Here is a 16,415-nt window from a genome sequence, read left to right as displayed (position 1 = left end):
TCAACAAGAAGCCTTTATTTGTTGTTTGATAGTCCAAAAAGCACAGTGACTCGTTCTTTAAAGACGCTTTAGATGCAAAGTACAGTGTATTAATGCTATGGTAGAGACGCAAACAGCCAGTGTTTTAACATCTACCTTCTATTAACCTGACTCTGTTTGTGTGTTAGAAACCTTAATGATATGATTTTTTCAAGCAGTCTGTGATGAAATGCTATTTGTACTACCATGAGAAACTGACCGCACCTTGCATTCTAAAGTGTCTTTTGCTTATATAAATTCAATTGTGAAAACAATGCACATCTGCAGCTTTACTGACCGTCATGTTCAAATTCTACACGTTAATAATGTCAACTACAGTTTTTCTTTCAAAATAAAACATTTATTCTTTATACGGGTTGAAGTACAGTCATCTAGCACTCAAACCCACCCTCTAAGTGCTTGTAGAAAAGTGCACACCAACATTTGGGGGAACAGTATTTGACCTTGGAACACAAAACTATTTTCAAACCTTAAATCCAGGATTAATATCTCAAGCCACAACCGCAGACATAGATTTGATACATGACTAATGAGACATCCAAAGTTATTTCAAATTTCTTTCCAAATCAAACTGACCTTTCTAAATGCAAAAATGCAAAAACAAATGTCTTGCATTTGCTAAGCAACATCTGCCACTTAAAACATTTAGTGTTGTCCTTTTTGGGCTCATCGAAGCTTAATTTATCTACTTCAAGGCTTCACTCAAACTTGATTCCCTGGGCCAGAGGAAGATCCTTGCTGTAATTTATTGTGCACGTTGAACGCCTCATGTACTGCTTCCACGAGTCACTGCCAGACTCTCTTCCACCTCCTGTGTGCTTCTCCCCACCAAAGGCTCCTCCGATCTCAGCTCCGCTTGTAGGAATGTTGACATTCACAATGCCGCAGTCGGATCCTTTGGGCCCCAGCCAGCGGAAAACCCGGCCCATATCTTTGGTGAAGATGCTGCTGGACAGACCCTGCTTGACCTCGTTGTTCCAGGCAAACGCCTCCTCCTCTGTCTTGAACTTGAGGACATAGAGGATGGGGACAAAGGTTTCTGTCTGGACGATGGGGGCATCATGAGCCAACCCTGTGATGATGGTGGGCTCCACATAATTTCCAGGACGGTCCATCACCTTTCCTCCACAGACCACAGTGCCGCCCTGTTGCTTGGCCTGCTCAATAGCTGCAAGGTACTGCTCCACAGCTTGTTTGGTGTGCAGAGGCCCGTACAGGGTGTTTGGATCCCAGGGGTCTCCAATACGGACTTGCTTGTAGGCCTTGGCGATCCTCTCAACCACTGTGTCATGAACGCTCTCGTGCAGCATAAGCCTCCTGGTTGTGGTGCAGCGCTGGCCCGCAGTTCCCACGGATGCAAAGACAGCAGAGGGCACCACAAGATTTAGGTCAGCATCCTCAAACACAATGATAGCATTGTTTCCGCCGAGCTCCAGCAGCTTGCGACCAAACCTTTCCTGCACCATCATGGCAACCATCTTGCCAACGTGGGTGCTGCCGGTAAATGACAGCAGATCCACGCGCTCATCCTTGGCCATGGCGGTACCGATATCAGCGCCTCCACAGGTCATGGAGCAGATTGCGCCGGGCAGGTTGTTCTGCTCCAGCACCTCAGCCACAATCTTGGTAACTGCAACACTTGTTAGAGGTGTGGTAGGAGCTCCTTTCCAGAGGCAGACGTTGCCGCAGGTCAGAGCGATGGCATTGTTCCAGCCGTACACAGCCACAGGGAAGTTGAAGGCAGTGATGATGCCGACAAGACCGACTGGGTTCCACTGCTCAAGCAGAGCATGGCCTGGTCTTTCTGAAGGCAAGATGGGCCCACCAATCATTCTGGACAGACCAACAGCATAATCGCAGACATCAACGTATTCCTGAACCTCGCCCACTCCCTCAACATAGATTTTGCCCATTTCTAGAGACACCAGGCTCCCGAGGACTTGGATCTTCTTTCTTAATGCATCGCCAATCTGCCTCACAATCTCCCCTCTTTTCGGAGCTGGTATATCTGCCCACATCTTCCAAGCCTCTCTTGTCTTCTGGACAGTTTCTTCATACTCAGCCAAAGTAGCCTGGGTAACTCTGGCGATTGGCTCATTGTTGGCGGGGCAGTAAGATGTGATGACCTCCCCACTGCCTCCCCAGCTTCCATTGTAAACACCGGGATTGTCCTCAGACAGACCTAGCTCTTTCAGCCATGAGTATTTGGGCTGGTTGATGAGGAGACCTGACATGGCTGCTGACTGCTGGCAGTGGACAGATGCAAATTTCTTTCTTAAGAGGAGCCTGCTGTGCCGGGCAATGGTCAGAGTGAGGCAGCGCTGCATGAGTGCTGGAAGCAAACAAAATTAAAAATTAATTTTACAACTTTAAAGGGTTGGAAAGCATTTATAAATAATTATTGACAGAAAAATCTCACTACAGGGTTCAGACAAGATTGTCTTGTCTAGGGCCGCATCAGACAATTATTTTCATTTTGAAAACAGTAAAATATCACATTTGAATGTGAGAATGTTTTCAACCGGAGAGTAAATGAGTAACCTATAATCAAATTTTGTCCTATCAATATTATGTCAATCAACTATTACTTGAGAAATTATTTCTGCTCCAATTCTATCAACTACTGTTTCCAATGTAAAAAATTAACTTTAAATTTTTAAAAAATTTATAAATAACTTAGAAGTTGCATCAGCTGTGTTCGCTGCAGGAAACAGTGCACATGTGCCACAAGGAATGAGAACCGTCAACAGGTGCTTGCCAGAGACAGCTGGTACAAAAACAGGAACTTTTTGTTATAATCCATTCTCGATGAATGCACGCATTTATTTTTTTATTCTGACATTTAGCAGACCAATCATGAATTTTTTTTTTGACAGATTAATCAATGATGGAAATAACTGTTTGTTGCAGCCCTTGCTGTGTCAGCTGGCCCAGTGCAGGATGTAGTACACATGCGCTACAGGGAATAAAAACAATCAGCCTGTGTGGGAAAAGGGAGGAAAATAAGAGCTTTATGCAATGACTTCTGTGTGAATACATAAATTAGCATAAAAAGGTACAGAGTAACATATCTCATATTAACATTGCAGGTTTTAGGCACTTTAGTTCCAAATTTATTCTGCAGCATGACAATGACCCCAAACACACAGTCAGATTCATGAAAAACTGTCTTCAGAGACAAGAAGAACAAGGAATCCTGCAACAGATGGTGTGGCTCCCACAGAGCCCAGATCATCCAGTCAGTCTAGGATTACATGAAGAAACAGAAGACACTGAGAAAGCCTAAATTCACAGAACTGCCTTTTCTCCAAGATGCTTGGAACAACCTACCTGCAAATAACCTTGAAGACTATGCACAAGTGTACTGAGGAGAATTGGTGCTGTTTGAAAGGCAAAGGGTGTTTCTCTAAATATTGTTCTTCTGTTTACTGCACTTTGTATGAAGTTAACTTATAAATTAAAACTAGTCATGGCATTATTTTTGAAAGCAGCTCCACATTTAGTGCCTAGACCTTTTGCACAGTACAAATAATGCAGAAACTCAAAACGGACGCCACAGGTTGAACACTATGTATAATAGATCGTAACTGGTTATGATTAATAATTTTGGAGTTGTAACCGTTTTTATTTTAAAATAGTTTAACAGGTTATATAACCACAGTCCCGTGCTTTAACCATTTGTCCAACAAGTTACTCAACCATGTCCCCCATCTGCGCTTGCGCAATTAATCCAACTTTGGACCACCACGAGGCTGTGGAACTTGACCTTAATTATGATATAGAAATAGTACAATTAACCGTCGATGTCAATGAATAGAAACCAACGGACTAATTTTGGATTTGCATTTGTTAAATCCCACATCTTGCATGTTTTCTTGAGAGTGTAACAACTTTTGCAGCATGAAGTGACATGGTCGCCCAGATATGCGTCTCCACGACCGTGACTCAAGGTCCTGCAATTTACACCCATTTACATCATCGTGCTGCTATGAAACCTGCACTCACACTACCTGCTCGTCGGCTTTTAAACGATTTAAAGCGACTTTATGCCTCTTGTAAGCAGTTTCTTTTCCACTCACGTTGATGTCAGGTTCGCTGGGCCACGTCCGCTCCTCAGCATGGAAGAACTCGATCTGTCGTCACCGTTCACCCGGTAGTACTGCCGCTGTGCTGCGTTCTGATTGGGCAGTGCCGCTATGCTGCGTTCTGATTGGACAGCAGCCTCGTCGCAGTGTGGCGCCTGCTTCGTTAGACTGATACATGCTAACGGAGCCCCTTTGTTGTGATTAACCGTTCAACGGCTGTGTTTCTGCTGTAATCACTTATACTGACAAAGTTGCTGTTGTGATAATTTAAAGGATGAGTGGCGGAGTGTATGGAGGCGGTGAGTGAGATCTTATGATTAAAATAAAACGAAACTTGTCCACGTTGTCCCGTTCTGTAGCTTTAGCCAGCTTTGTGGTAAGCTAGCTACGTTAGCTGTGCTAACACGTAGCTCCGTGATAAACTAGTCGAAGCTACATTCATGTTGACGTTTGAAATCGCTGTGCGTTTTAGAATGTCTCAGTTTATTATCATTTTAAGTGCGTTTTTTTTGTGACTTAAGCGTAGCTTGTTTATGCAATAATCATGGAGTCCAACCTCGATTCAGCTAGTTAGCTAGCCAGCAAGGAAATGAATGAAAGTGGGCTTGCCGAGCTACTGAGCACATCCCGTTGTTTGTGTAACGTTCATGTTAAATATAGCTTTCTTAGAACTGGAGATAGATGTTTCCAGTGACTTAACTGAAAGAGGGATCGTCATATTTAACGATACGTTTGCTGCATCTTACCTTTCTGTTGACATTACTATGTCCAAGAGAGAACTTATTTATTAAGTGGATTTCCTGTAATTGAATATGTACCGTTAATACTGCTGTCAGTGGTCCTAATTAATTAGAATGAATAAAAATACATAAATTCCAGCTACATTCAGTAGCGCCATACTTGTGCATACCATATAAAGAAATGTGTTATTACAGTATCGTAACATTGTGTGGGGAATCTGTAGCCTCACAACTGGTCCACATTCTGAATAATATGTTGTTTATTAATAATAACAGTAATAATAATGACTTTATATATTTTTTTTCAGCTTTATAAATTACTGCAATTTATTCTCAGTGAATCTATTTTGTATAAACAAAGTGGTAAAACAAAAACCCACTGACCTATAATAGATCAACACTGGTCTGTTTTGTCTGTGGAGCCATAGTTTTAATTGGGAAAATACCAACTGTCTGACAAAAAATTAGGCGACAAATTAAAGTTTTTCACAGATAATTTCAAATGTTGTAGAAAGTGTATCACAGTTGTTTCTATTTTGTCCACCCCATTTATATCAATGAGTGAAAGCTAGCTAACACGCTTCCCTATATAGAGCAAAAGAGTTCAACAGCAGCACAAACTACATGCACCAAAATGATCATAAGGTTGAAAACAGTTTCAACCAAAAAGATCCTTTTCATTAATAACCTTATCTATTGCCTACTGTTGTATAAGATGCCCCCACACACATACACACAAAAATAACACTGCACTTTGTTGGTAAGAGCAATAATGGAACAATGCCATTATAGTTCTCTGAGACTGGCATCTGCTTAAAAAGTACAAGAGAAAAAGTAAACTGTACTGAACTTCCTCTTGGTGAATAATTGTTTCACATATAGGGCATCTGTAAGCAAACACACTAAATTCAGATATAACAGAAAAACTGTTATCTCCAGTATGCTGATATCCAGTTCATCATTGCATCCTTAATTACAGTTAATGTGACGATTTATGCTAAGTTTACATTTTAAATCGGATTCACAGCACTTCTCTCATTCCTGCAGATGAGGTGGGAGCTTTGGTGTTCGACATCGGCTCTTATTCTGTAAGAGCTGGCTATGCGGGAGAAGACTGTCCCAAGGTAAGTGGATCACTCAAATGACCTGATTAATTGTGTGTCTTTTCTTCCTCTGTGCATCTTCGTGTTCCCTCTGGGGGTACGCCAATATCAAAAATGAGGGCTGTCACCCTGGAGACAGACAGTATAAATTGAGTTCAGGTCATTTTGGAGTACTTGCTTGGGTTTTGATTTATCTGTGCTTTGAGTTTATCTGTGCTTTAGGTTGTGAGCTTGATAGCATAAATATCTTTTTGATGAGCAATGTGTCAGAGATAGATTCTCATTGGCCCTCAGCAGCCTGTACTTAAATTAGCCTACTACTGGTCTTATGCAAATACCACAGTATTACAGATATCCCATACTGGCCCCATCATAACATACTGAACTTTACTACGTAAAGCTGCACTCCTTGCTCTTTCAGCTCTCCTGCTTTGGCCATTGTTTTGTTTTTTTTAACAGTGGCATATGTATGTAAACAATTTTTTTTTATCCTTTAAAAAACTTTTTTTTTTAATTAATTTATTTATTTTTATCAGTTCTACAAAGACATTCACCTTGTTTGCATTTGGGTTTGGATGGAGACTACATCCTGTATTAGCTCACTGTCCCTCCTGATCTCACTCCCTTCCAACCCGCCTAAGGATATTTGAAATCTGTGGGAAACCCAGAACATACTGTATAATCATCGTGCTATGATTCCTCCGAAAGTTGATGCACAATCCAACCACCACAAATTGCTTTATGGTGGTATTTAATGTTTCTTTCTGGTTTTGATCTGAGTTGCTATTGGCCCCAACACCCCAGAATTCCTCCCTGCTTTGAGTTACAAGGTGTAGCCACTGTTTTTGCATGATAAACTGTTAGATAGTAAAATCAGGTACTTTTTAGTATTTCCAAACGTCTTCACTATTTTTCCTCATAAGTCAGAACAGCATTTCTTCACATTTCAGCACTTTAAGTGTTTCACAAAATGGGAATTTATTTATTCATAGTTTTGAATGTGGATGAACTTGTAATTGGTTTTGTCCAGTTAGTCCTCTTATGTCACTATCGAGAAGCTGGTACTGGTAAAACAGGGTGTGTGTGAATGTGTCTTGACTTGGATTGTGTCCTGTTTTGTTTTGGCTTGGTTCAGGCGGACTTCCCCACGGTGATAGGTGTGACCCTTGACCGAGAGGATGGCAGCACACCCATGGAGACGGATGGTGACAAGGGCAAGCAGAGTGGCACCACCTACTACATCGATACCAACCAGCTGAGGGTACCCAGAGAAAGCATGGAGGTCATGTCTCCGCTCAAGAATGGCATGAGTGAGTGTTAGGTTGATGTGTATTTTAAAATTCAAAGACATTTTTGTTTCTTTGCTGTCATGTGCTTGGTTGTGGTAAATATTGAGTGGACAGAAATATGACGGACAGGTAGAACTTGGTTTATACTAAAACAAATGGACTGACTGGGGTGTTTCTATGTTTTTCTCATGTGTGTGTGTGTGTGTGTGTATATATATATATGTATGTGCGCAGTGCATAAGAAAGGTTGTAAAATATGAACATACATGGTTTTTTAGTGGATGTACAACCTTGTCTTTTGTTACAGTCTGTGACATAAACTCAGTTATGAATATTTATAATCCTGTCTGCTTGACGCACATTCACAATTAGACTGTTTTGGTCTCACAGCTGACTTTATAGATGAACTCGTCACAACCCTGAGTGACGTATAGTGGATTGCTGCTCATCATGAATATTAATGAGATCATTTGAAGACCAAGGCAACTCATTATCATGAGCTCTCCAGTCTAGTGTGCTCTTGATGGAAGGCAAGCCCCTTTCCATCTTGAGTTCAGTGTCATGCCTGGCAGCCAGTGTTCATAATTTCCTCTCCTGATTTGTACTTGTCTAAATAATGGATATGTTGAACCAAGTCAGATGTGGGGCATGTCCAAAGCTGTCCTTGGTACTGAAGAGTTGAACCCTCTATAATCAGAGTTGGGAATATAATTTGTTAGTTGCAGCCTTTTAGTTCTGTCAACCGACTGCTCGAGTAATCTGCTGATCATTTCAGCGCTGTTTCAAAAACATTTAAAGCCAAAATTCTCTGCACGTTATCAGCGTTGAATGCAAAATTTTACAGGTGTGTCACCTCAGAAGTATCAGTGATAGCAGATGTGTATCATCAAAAGCACTGACCTAGCTGATGATGCTCATCAGAATCTGGTCCAGTGGAGTTTGGCTGTGAGGCTATTTAGAGACGAGTGTGACACCAATCTTAATTGCAGCAGAACAGCACTGTGGGACCACAGGCTCCCTTAGAGTGCTGACCTGGAACATTGGTGCTGGGTGCTGAAATTATTATCTAAAAAAGCTCATCATCGCTCTATTTTCTCCACCATCTGACCCAGCAATGATGATAATGAAAGATACATGTTTTTGTGACGCCAAGTTTTTTTTTGTAGGCCTATACTTACAAATAAAACAAAGATATAACAATGTAGCTGCTATGTGCTGAAGGCACAGTACAGTAGTCAGTTGCGGAAATTAACTATGGGAAATCTTGATGTGCGGTTTTCACTATTTTCTGATACTTTATAGACAGCATCTTTAACTGATTGAGAAAAGGTTCATCAGATGAATTGTAAGTAAAATGCAGAGAGTAATTTCCCGAGGAGGGATCAATAAAGTATAAACTTAAAACTTAACTTTAAAAAATTGCAGCCCCAGAAGATTTTATGTGGGTTTCCGCCAGTAACAGCTCTCCAGCTCCCAAAATTGGATGTGGAATCTGAAAAACATTTGCTGTCTCATGTTTGTTCTCTCCTCTGTTAAAGCCAGAAATAGCAAATCAGCAGTAATTTCACAGTCTTTTTCTTTTCCACTCTGTTTACAGTTGAAGACTGGGACAGTTTCCAGGCCATTTTGGATCACACCTACAAGATGCACTTCAAGTCTGAGCCCAGTCTGCACCCAGTGCTCATGTCAGAAGCATCAGTAAGTTAACAACACAGGCTACATCTTCTGTAATTGTACAAAGGTTATATTTATCTAGTTTGAATACCAGAAGTTTTGTTTTCTCTAAAACCTAGTATTAGTCTGATTCTGTCTTCAGATTTTAACTTTTAGTTGAATAGTGGAGCAGTAGCTGGTAATCCAGATTTTGAGATGAAGAGCTTGTTTCTTGTGCCGGTCTTTGTTACCTCATGGAGAAATGTAATAATTTGTGCTGACAATGAAAGTTTGTGTGAGTGGGTTAACTTCTGTTTTGCATCTGCAGTGGAACACAAGAGCGAAACGGGAGAAACTAACAGAGCTGATGTTTGAGCATTACAACATTCCTGCCTTCTTCCTCTGCAAATCAGCTGTGCTCTCCGCGTATCCTTTACTGTTTCACTTTATTAAGAGAAAGAATGAGTCATTGAATAGCCTCTTTACTGTTTGATAATTGCACCGTTTCCCTTATGACTCAGTTTCATGTTGAACTGTATAACATTTCCTTTACACCGAATATCAAAGCTTTGCAAATGGACGATCTACAGGCTTGGTCCTGGACAGTGGAGCCACACACACCACAGCCATTCCAGTACACGATGGATACGTCCTGCAGCAAGGTAAGAAATGAGCATAGATCATTAATTAATTAAATGAGTTGATGGCCTCCTTGCAGATTTTACTTAGCTAACATAAACCAGGGAGGGAATAACACTTAAAGAGGTTTAATAGACTTGCATTTTCCACTGATGCAGGTGCTTCTCTCCCATGATTTCTGCTGCCATCTGCTGGTTGGAGCAAGTATCTCAGACTGAGCAATCAAGCCAGCTGTTACTACAAATGCTCTGTTAATGCAAGCTTCTGTTCCCGTCATAAATTTTCAGCTTGTAAACCTCTAATAATTCCAGCCCCTTCGTGTAAAGGGTGAGGTTGTAGAAGAGCAGTGTAAAGTTTTCTAATACTGATACTGAAACAAAAAGAGGAGGATCATTCAGGAATTTGCTAATCTGAAGAACCGGGAACCATTAAGAGCACAATTATGGTCACGGTGATGCGTCAAGCCGTGCAAGTTCGAACACAGTGTTGAGTCTCTGTATCTAAAGTAAACACGGTAGAAATTTGTTCCTTTGAGTCTGAGTCATGTGTAATTCACTCTTCTTGACAGGCATCGTCAAGTCGCCCCTTGCCGGAGACTTCATGAGCATGCAGTGTAGGGAGCTGTTCCAAGAGTTAAATGTCGAAATAATCCCTCCTTATATGATTGCGTCAAAGGTGGGTGAGATCTGCTGAAGCCACTCATCTTTGAATTTCCTCATTTTAGTGTATAGAGGTGGAATGATATATTTTTAGTGGTAAGAACACTAGTAGTAATATGGTATTACACATTCAAGAAATAATCATGTTAATTACTTGCCAATCATTAGGTGTAAATAAATGTTAGTGTTAATATTAACATGATTGGTGTGCAGGGCAGGTGGAGCTGGTGTCAGGCAACTTTTCAGCAATAATTGACTGTCAGCTAGAGTAAAAAATCAATATGTATCAATTCTAAATAAAATATGAATTCAAGCTATCCACACATTGGGTTTTAATGTCATCATCCGTCTGAGCAGCTGGTGTAAACCACCACGTTTTTTTGTCTTTACAGGATGGAGTGCGGGAGGGTGCCCAAGCCAGCTGGAAGAAAAAGGAGAAGCTACCTCAAGTCACCCGCTCATGGCACAACTACATGTGTAATGTAAGCACTGAACTCTTCCACGATTACATTCAGTGTCATCAACTCATTTTGTGTTAAGCTTGGAGTAATAGGCGAGTCCTCTTGTTTGTTGGTACATATTTTATTTCAGTGATTGTGTGTCTTCACGTGTGTTGTCTCACTGTTTGCAGTGTGTGATCCAGGACTTCCAGGCTTCAGTGCTGCAGGTGTCAGACTCTCCATATGATGAACAGTAAGAGAGTTATTTGCAACTTTGAGTGGATGTGTCTAGTACTTAGATGTTTCTACCCCTGTTCTGTTGTTGCCCACTAATTTTAGCCTTCATCGACACAAGAAAAGGTCTATTGTGGTTTGCACTCTCAAAACCAAAGCCATGGTTACACACCAATACGATTTTATGTACAATACCCTTTATTTAATCTCTCAAATTCTGTGGAGGTTTGCATGCTAAAAAAATCTTATATTAAAATGTTGATTTAACCCCTGAAAGAATTACCTCACAGGTAACCCTCTCTACCGTTCAACAGGGTGGCTGCACAGATGCCCACGGTGCACTATGAGCTGCCCAACGGCTACAACTGTGACTTTGGGGCCGAGAGGCTGAAGATCCCGGAGGGGTTGTTTGACCCCTCTAATGCCAAGGTGTGTGTGTGTGTGTGTGTGTGTGTGTGTGTGTGTGTGTGTGTGTGTGTGTGTGTGTGTGTGTGTGTGTGTGTGTGTGTGTGTGTGTGCGCGCGCGCGTGTGTGCGCGCGCGTGTGTGTCATGTATCATCAAATATTTCTCCAAAGAAGGACTGACTGCAGTGTTATGAAAAGTTGATACATTTCCAAAAGGTTCCTAATAGTTTATGAATCAGTTATTTGAGATTTTAGTCTAATGTCTGTGTTTGTTCTGACCACTTCAGGGCCTGTCTGGAAACACCATGTTAGGAGTTGGCCACGTGGTGACGACCAGCGTGGGCATGTGTGACATTGACATCCGGCCGGTGAATATCAAGATTTTAAGATTTACAATTTTATTTTAAACAACAGGTCTTAAAATGTATGTTGGCTAAAATATGCATTGATTTAAAAACACACTCTTCTTTACTGTGTTTTAGGGTTTGTATGGCAGTGTGGTGGTGACTGGAGGAAACACACTCATTCAAGGCTTCACTGACCGACTGAACAGAGAACTCTCCCAGAAAACTCCACCAGTGAGTCAATACCACTACTTCTCCATATATTCTGATTAATATTATCTCGGTCTTTAATTGTCAATTCAAAATACTGTCCCATTTGCTGTGATAATCCTCTGAAAAAGACACTGCTGGATTATTATATATGTGGTCTGATCTTAAAACTCGTCACTGAGTTTGAGTTTCTTGCCATAGCTGAACATGTTTGTCTGTGATTTGCAGAGCATGAGGCTGAAGCTGATAGCCAACAACACTACAGTGGAGCGCCGGTTCAGTGCCTGGATAGGAGGTTCCATCCTGGCATCACTTGTAAGGACACACAGCAGTTAAAACTGTATTATAAAGAGTGTATCAACATTAAAAACAGTTTTTGTTTAACATTTGGCCCCAGTTTCATCTAATTTGGTGCTTGTGTGTGTGCTTAAGTTCACATATACACCTTTGACAGCTTTGTCTTAAGTTATGTACTTGTATTACAGACCATTTATGTTATTTTAATTCTGATTGCACCTTTATTGTAATCAAGATTTGTTCAAATACAATATTTTTTCTGTCTGCTAGGGAACCTTCCAGCAGATGTGGATCTCCAAGCAGGAGTACGAGGAGGGAGGAAAGCAGTGTGTGGACAGGAAGTGCCCTTGATTTGACACCGGACTCTTCTCCCCACGCCGCCGTCTTTGCCACAAGCTCAGCATCATCAATCCTTCACCTCTGACCCCAGACTCAGGAACACCTATGGAAGATCGCTTGTTTTGTATGATTTGTTTTTAATACAGAGTTTGTCCATATGTCTGTCTGGGATTTATTGTGAAAATCAGACATAAGCATCTACAATACAAACTGTCTCACTATGAAGAAATGGGGTTTAATTTCCTTTATGTCATAACGGTCAATTTGTTGCCTTATCTTTAGGTTGTTAGTGTTTAATCGAAACCTTACACCTTCAAAAAGTCAGTATTTAATCAGCGTGCACTGATGTCAAGATTTTGATCACACTGGGGAAAGCACACAATGACAAAATATGCTGTGAAAGGTTTCTGCAGAACACTGATAAGGTAAACGCTGTGTTTTTAGGATGTGTATTTGGAGGAACAACCGTAAAGTTTGGGGTGAATAAGGTCTTTTGGTGATAAGGCTTTTCTTTGTCCGTGTAGTAAAACTCATCATAGGCAGAGGCCAGTCAGTTTGTGCCTGTGCTTATCGGTGTGATTGTCAACTCCGATGAATCTGTATTTAATTTTCACTTTTGCTTGTCATTGGCTACATATGGTCTTTTAAAAATAAAGTCATTTTTTTGTTAAATGAGTTTGTGATAAACTTCCGAAAACCTACTTTTACACAAACAGTACTGTATGAATATTTTTATTTGTACAGAAGCATGGTGTGTGGTTGACATGATTATATTTTAAAGGTTATCAAGGGACACATGAGTTTAACTATTAATCTTATTGACTCAAAGCATTCTGAGTAAAAACAATCAATATTAGATGTTTTAATAACAAGTATGACAACATTTTAGATAACAGTGTCAGACCACATTCAGTTACTTGAATTGACCTGATTCAGAGTGCCCAGTCAGTCCTTATTAACTTATCAAATAAAATGCGGAGAGGGCTTTGTGTCTGGACAGATGTGAGGATCACAGCTGTCAAAACTTCACGATCAGCACGGTGGGAGCCTGAAATTTCACACTGAGGGAATCTTCATTTGAGGAAACTCCCCCTTTAGTTTGGCCTGTGTTTTCTTCTCCAAGTTTTCTTTCCTGACCCTTTCCCGAATGCGCTGCTCCATACGCATCCTGGAAAAAAAAAAACAATCATATTTTAGTAAGACTACAGAAATTTTACTGACATAACTCAGGGTTAGATTTTCCACACACTATACCCTTTATTTAAAACTGAATGTGCCATACTGTCTTACCTGATGTATGGTTGGACAAACATAGGTGTGTAGAACTTCTTTCGCCTGTATCTTTTATTCATATACCAAGGAATTGCATACTCTTTGAATCGATACCTGGGAGAAAAAAAATAAAAGTCAATGTGTATGACCCACAACCCACATTTCATTTTCCAAAGCCTAGCCCTTCAAAAGATATGACATTCAGATTACAGACCACATACTGAAGGTATAAAACCTTTTTTCCACTGCGCTTCGATATCAATCTCAGACTCAAATTTGTTTCAAAAGGCCTGGGACAAAGTGTTTTTGTGCTTATCTGAATTAACAAAATGTAAACGTCAAGATCCCCTCAAACCTTGACAGAATGATTGAATTAAAAGGTTAATAAAGTCGGACATTTCTCTCCATGTATGTGTGACATGATATACACAGTGACGCAGCCCTCACCAGTAGATGTATCCAAATATGTTCCTCCTCCAGGCTCCTGGTCTGCCTTTTTCCTGTCCTGTCTGCAGCAGACGCAGCGCAGTCTCTCGCTCGTTCACCACTGTCTCCAGTCTGATCATGGACCGCTCAACCTGGGAAGAGGAAGACAGAGACATTTATCTTAGCCAGGGCTCATACATTACCACCACCAGAAGACACAATAAGGCAACGAAGCCTGCATCCCACCTAGCTCTGTCAAAGGCTGAACCAAAGTTAATCCGTCAAATGTAACTCATTATTTCTGTTGCAATGGTGGAGATGTCAGTTGAGTGGCATACCAACCTTCCTTAATCTTTCTGGACTCGGCATCTGAACCCTTTGCCTTCTTGCTTCCTGTTCAAGTGTCAGCAACATGTTCTTTTCTTTCAACAGCACATACCTAAGATAGAACAAGTGCGTTACTCACAACAGATAAATCTTCCTATAGTCTGAAGCAGTAGAGTGATCTCCACAGTCCTTACCAGAGTTTGTGTAAATCCTCGTTGCTCTTTGTTCTCAGTTGTTTGGCAGTCCACGGGGCACCTACAAAATTATGACAAAAAGGAACAATATGGAAAGTCTATCATTAATACATTGCAACTACAACTGTGCTACAGCAACATGATGAATTCAGACTTCTACTCAGTAGTCTTGGTTTTGGATTCTCTTGAAATTTTGCATTATTTATTCTTGCATAAAAGTCACATTCCCAAGATTTATTTTGAAGTTGATCCACATCCAGATGCAGATTAAAATTTTCTAATAATGTTTTGTTATTGAAACTACAAGCATCTGCACATAGTGGAGACAGGGTCTCTCTGAATGCTATAATACTTAAGTGTTTTACCAGACTTCACTTTGGCCTCTCCCCAGTTTTCAGGGAAGTCAAAGAACTCCTCCAGTCCTCTTCTGCTGATGGTTGTGTGCAGAGCTCGACACTGACCCACAGAGCTGATGGGACTGCACCAAGATGGGGCAACGAATGGAGAGTTTTCCCTGGTGGGTGCAAAATAAATTCATGCAGTTGACATGTATAATCCACCCGAATTTCATTTATAACATGAGTTATCTTTAATATTGCACAGCTAAATGTAAATTTGAAGTCTCTCTTTCAGTAACTAGGGCTGAGAGCAGCCCTAGTCCTGCCCTGAAGCAGGTACGTTCTGCTTCTCCTAAAATGTTTCCTCTTTTTCTTTCCTCATAACGTCCTCCCTTTCTTTGTGCCCCTAAGACTGATTTTTTTTTAAAAAATATGTGTAATTGGTAATAAATACGCAAATAAATAACTATAACAGAAATATAACTAACTACAATCTGGAAGGATACGCAAGTTTTCCTGAAAAAACACAAGCGCATCCAGGAAGTATTTTAAATATATTGTTGGGCTGTCAGATCAGTCTTCACTGAGACTGGAAACACATATAAATAAGCTTGAGCCTGTGCTGCTCGGTCTGTAACCCAATGTCAGTGGACAACCCCCCCCAAATGTCAGCAGATGGCCTCGTTTACCAAACTCCTAATGCTTTAATTTTTCCGCTTTAATTTAGCGGGACTGCTGTTTAATCGTGCGTAGCGACTTTAACTGTACACGGTGCAGCCACATGAGAGGTGGAGGTTTAGGTGGAGAGGAGAGGAGAGGAGTCCTGCGTGTTTAGTTATAAGATGAACCATGTCAGCGCGTTGACTTTACCGTCGCTTCATTAACACACAACAATGTCCTCTCTCTAAAGCACCGCAACAGACTCTTACCTGAAAAGACGATTCTGGCATTTGGTCACATTAACCGCACAGTGCTGCGCATTTATCGCTGAAGATATTCTAACGACATTTTGAAACTGCTTGCAAAGAGTCAAAACGCGTCCTGCTGATGAGGACGCCGCCATCTTTACCGTAATCCTTCCCTCAATACCCAACATGCATTTCTCTCTCTCTCTGTCTTTTTTTTTTTTTTTTTTTTTTTTTAAAGAAAAATGTTTCTTTTTATTACCATGTGATTAATATAGTGTTATATGTTATAATATTATCAACAGTATCAACTCAATAATTCAATTAAACAAGAAGCAACCACTCTCTCACGACATTGAAGTTGGCTTCCGATTCGAAGGTTAAGGGGACTGTTGTTCACCTGTCTGTTGATAGATGTACTTATTGTTCTAGATGTAAGACATTATAAAAAACATTGGACAGTTTAAGTTTTGACAC

The 16,415-nt window shown here is 40.7% G+C and overlaps 3 protein-coding genes across 4 annotated transcripts; 1 reads left to right on the top strand and 2 right to left on the bottom strand.

The window, feature by feature from the left end:
- aldh7a1 (aldehyde dehydrogenase 7 family, member A1) lies at positions 1-4,181 on the bottom strand. Of its 2 annotated transcripts, none has more exons than XM_041040864.1 (2): positions 4,119-4,181; positions 1-2,371 (listed from the first exon to the last, which is right to left on the bottom strand). In XM_041040864.1, exon 2 carries the CDS (start codon positions 2,364-2,366, stop codon positions 738-740), a length of 1,629 nt encoding a protein of 542 aa, XP_040896798.1. In that variant the 5' UTR covers positions 2,367-2,371; positions 4,119-4,181; the 3' UTR covers positions 1-737. The 2 variants fall into 2 exon arrangements, with proteins under 2 accessions (XP_040896798.1, XP_040896799.1); XM_041040865.1 differs by having other exon boundaries at positions 4,050-4,154.
- An 85-nt stretch (positions 4,182-4,266) lies between these two features.
- Positions 4,267-13,148, top strand: actl6a (actin-like 6A). Its single transcript, XM_041040870.1, has 14 exons — positions 4,267-4,423; positions 5,912-5,988; positions 7,103-7,277; positions 8,854-8,954; positions 9,238-9,335; positions 9,477-9,571; positions 10,117-10,223; positions 10,600-10,689; positions 10,839-10,900; positions 11,196-11,310; positions 11,574-11,654; positions 11,769-11,864; positions 12,069-12,155; positions 12,408-13,148. Exons 1-14 carry the CDS (start codon positions 4,399-4,401, stop codon positions 12,486-12,488), a joined length of 1,290 nt encoding a protein of 429 aa, XP_040896804.1. The 5' UTR covers positions 4,267-4,398; the 3' UTR covers positions 12,489-13,148.
- On the bottom strand, positions 13,128-16,102 carry mrpl47 (mitochondrial ribosomal protein L47). Its single transcript, XM_041040871.1, is given in 8 exon segments — positions 13,128-13,592; positions 13,595-13,644; positions 13,767-13,862; positions 14,196-14,326; positions 14,517-14,613; positions 14,696-14,756; positions 15,061-15,209; positions 15,963-16,102. Coding segments are annotated over 8 exon segments (816 nt in total). The 5' UTR covers positions 16,097-16,102; the 3' UTR covers positions 13,128-13,494.
- Positions 16,103-16,415: the final 313 nt, after the last annotated feature.

The sequence above is a fragment of the Toxotes jaculatrix genome, chromosome 6 (genome assembly GCF_017976425.1).
Source record: "Toxotes jaculatrix isolate fToxJac2 chromosome 6, fToxJac2.pri, whole genome shotgun sequence".
Lineage (NCBI taxonomy): Eukaryota > Metazoa > Chordata > Actinopteri > Toxotidae > Toxotes > Toxotes jaculatrix.
The sequence above is the reverse complement of the archived record's forward strand: the minus strand, read 5'-3'. Positions and strand labels throughout refer to the sequence as shown.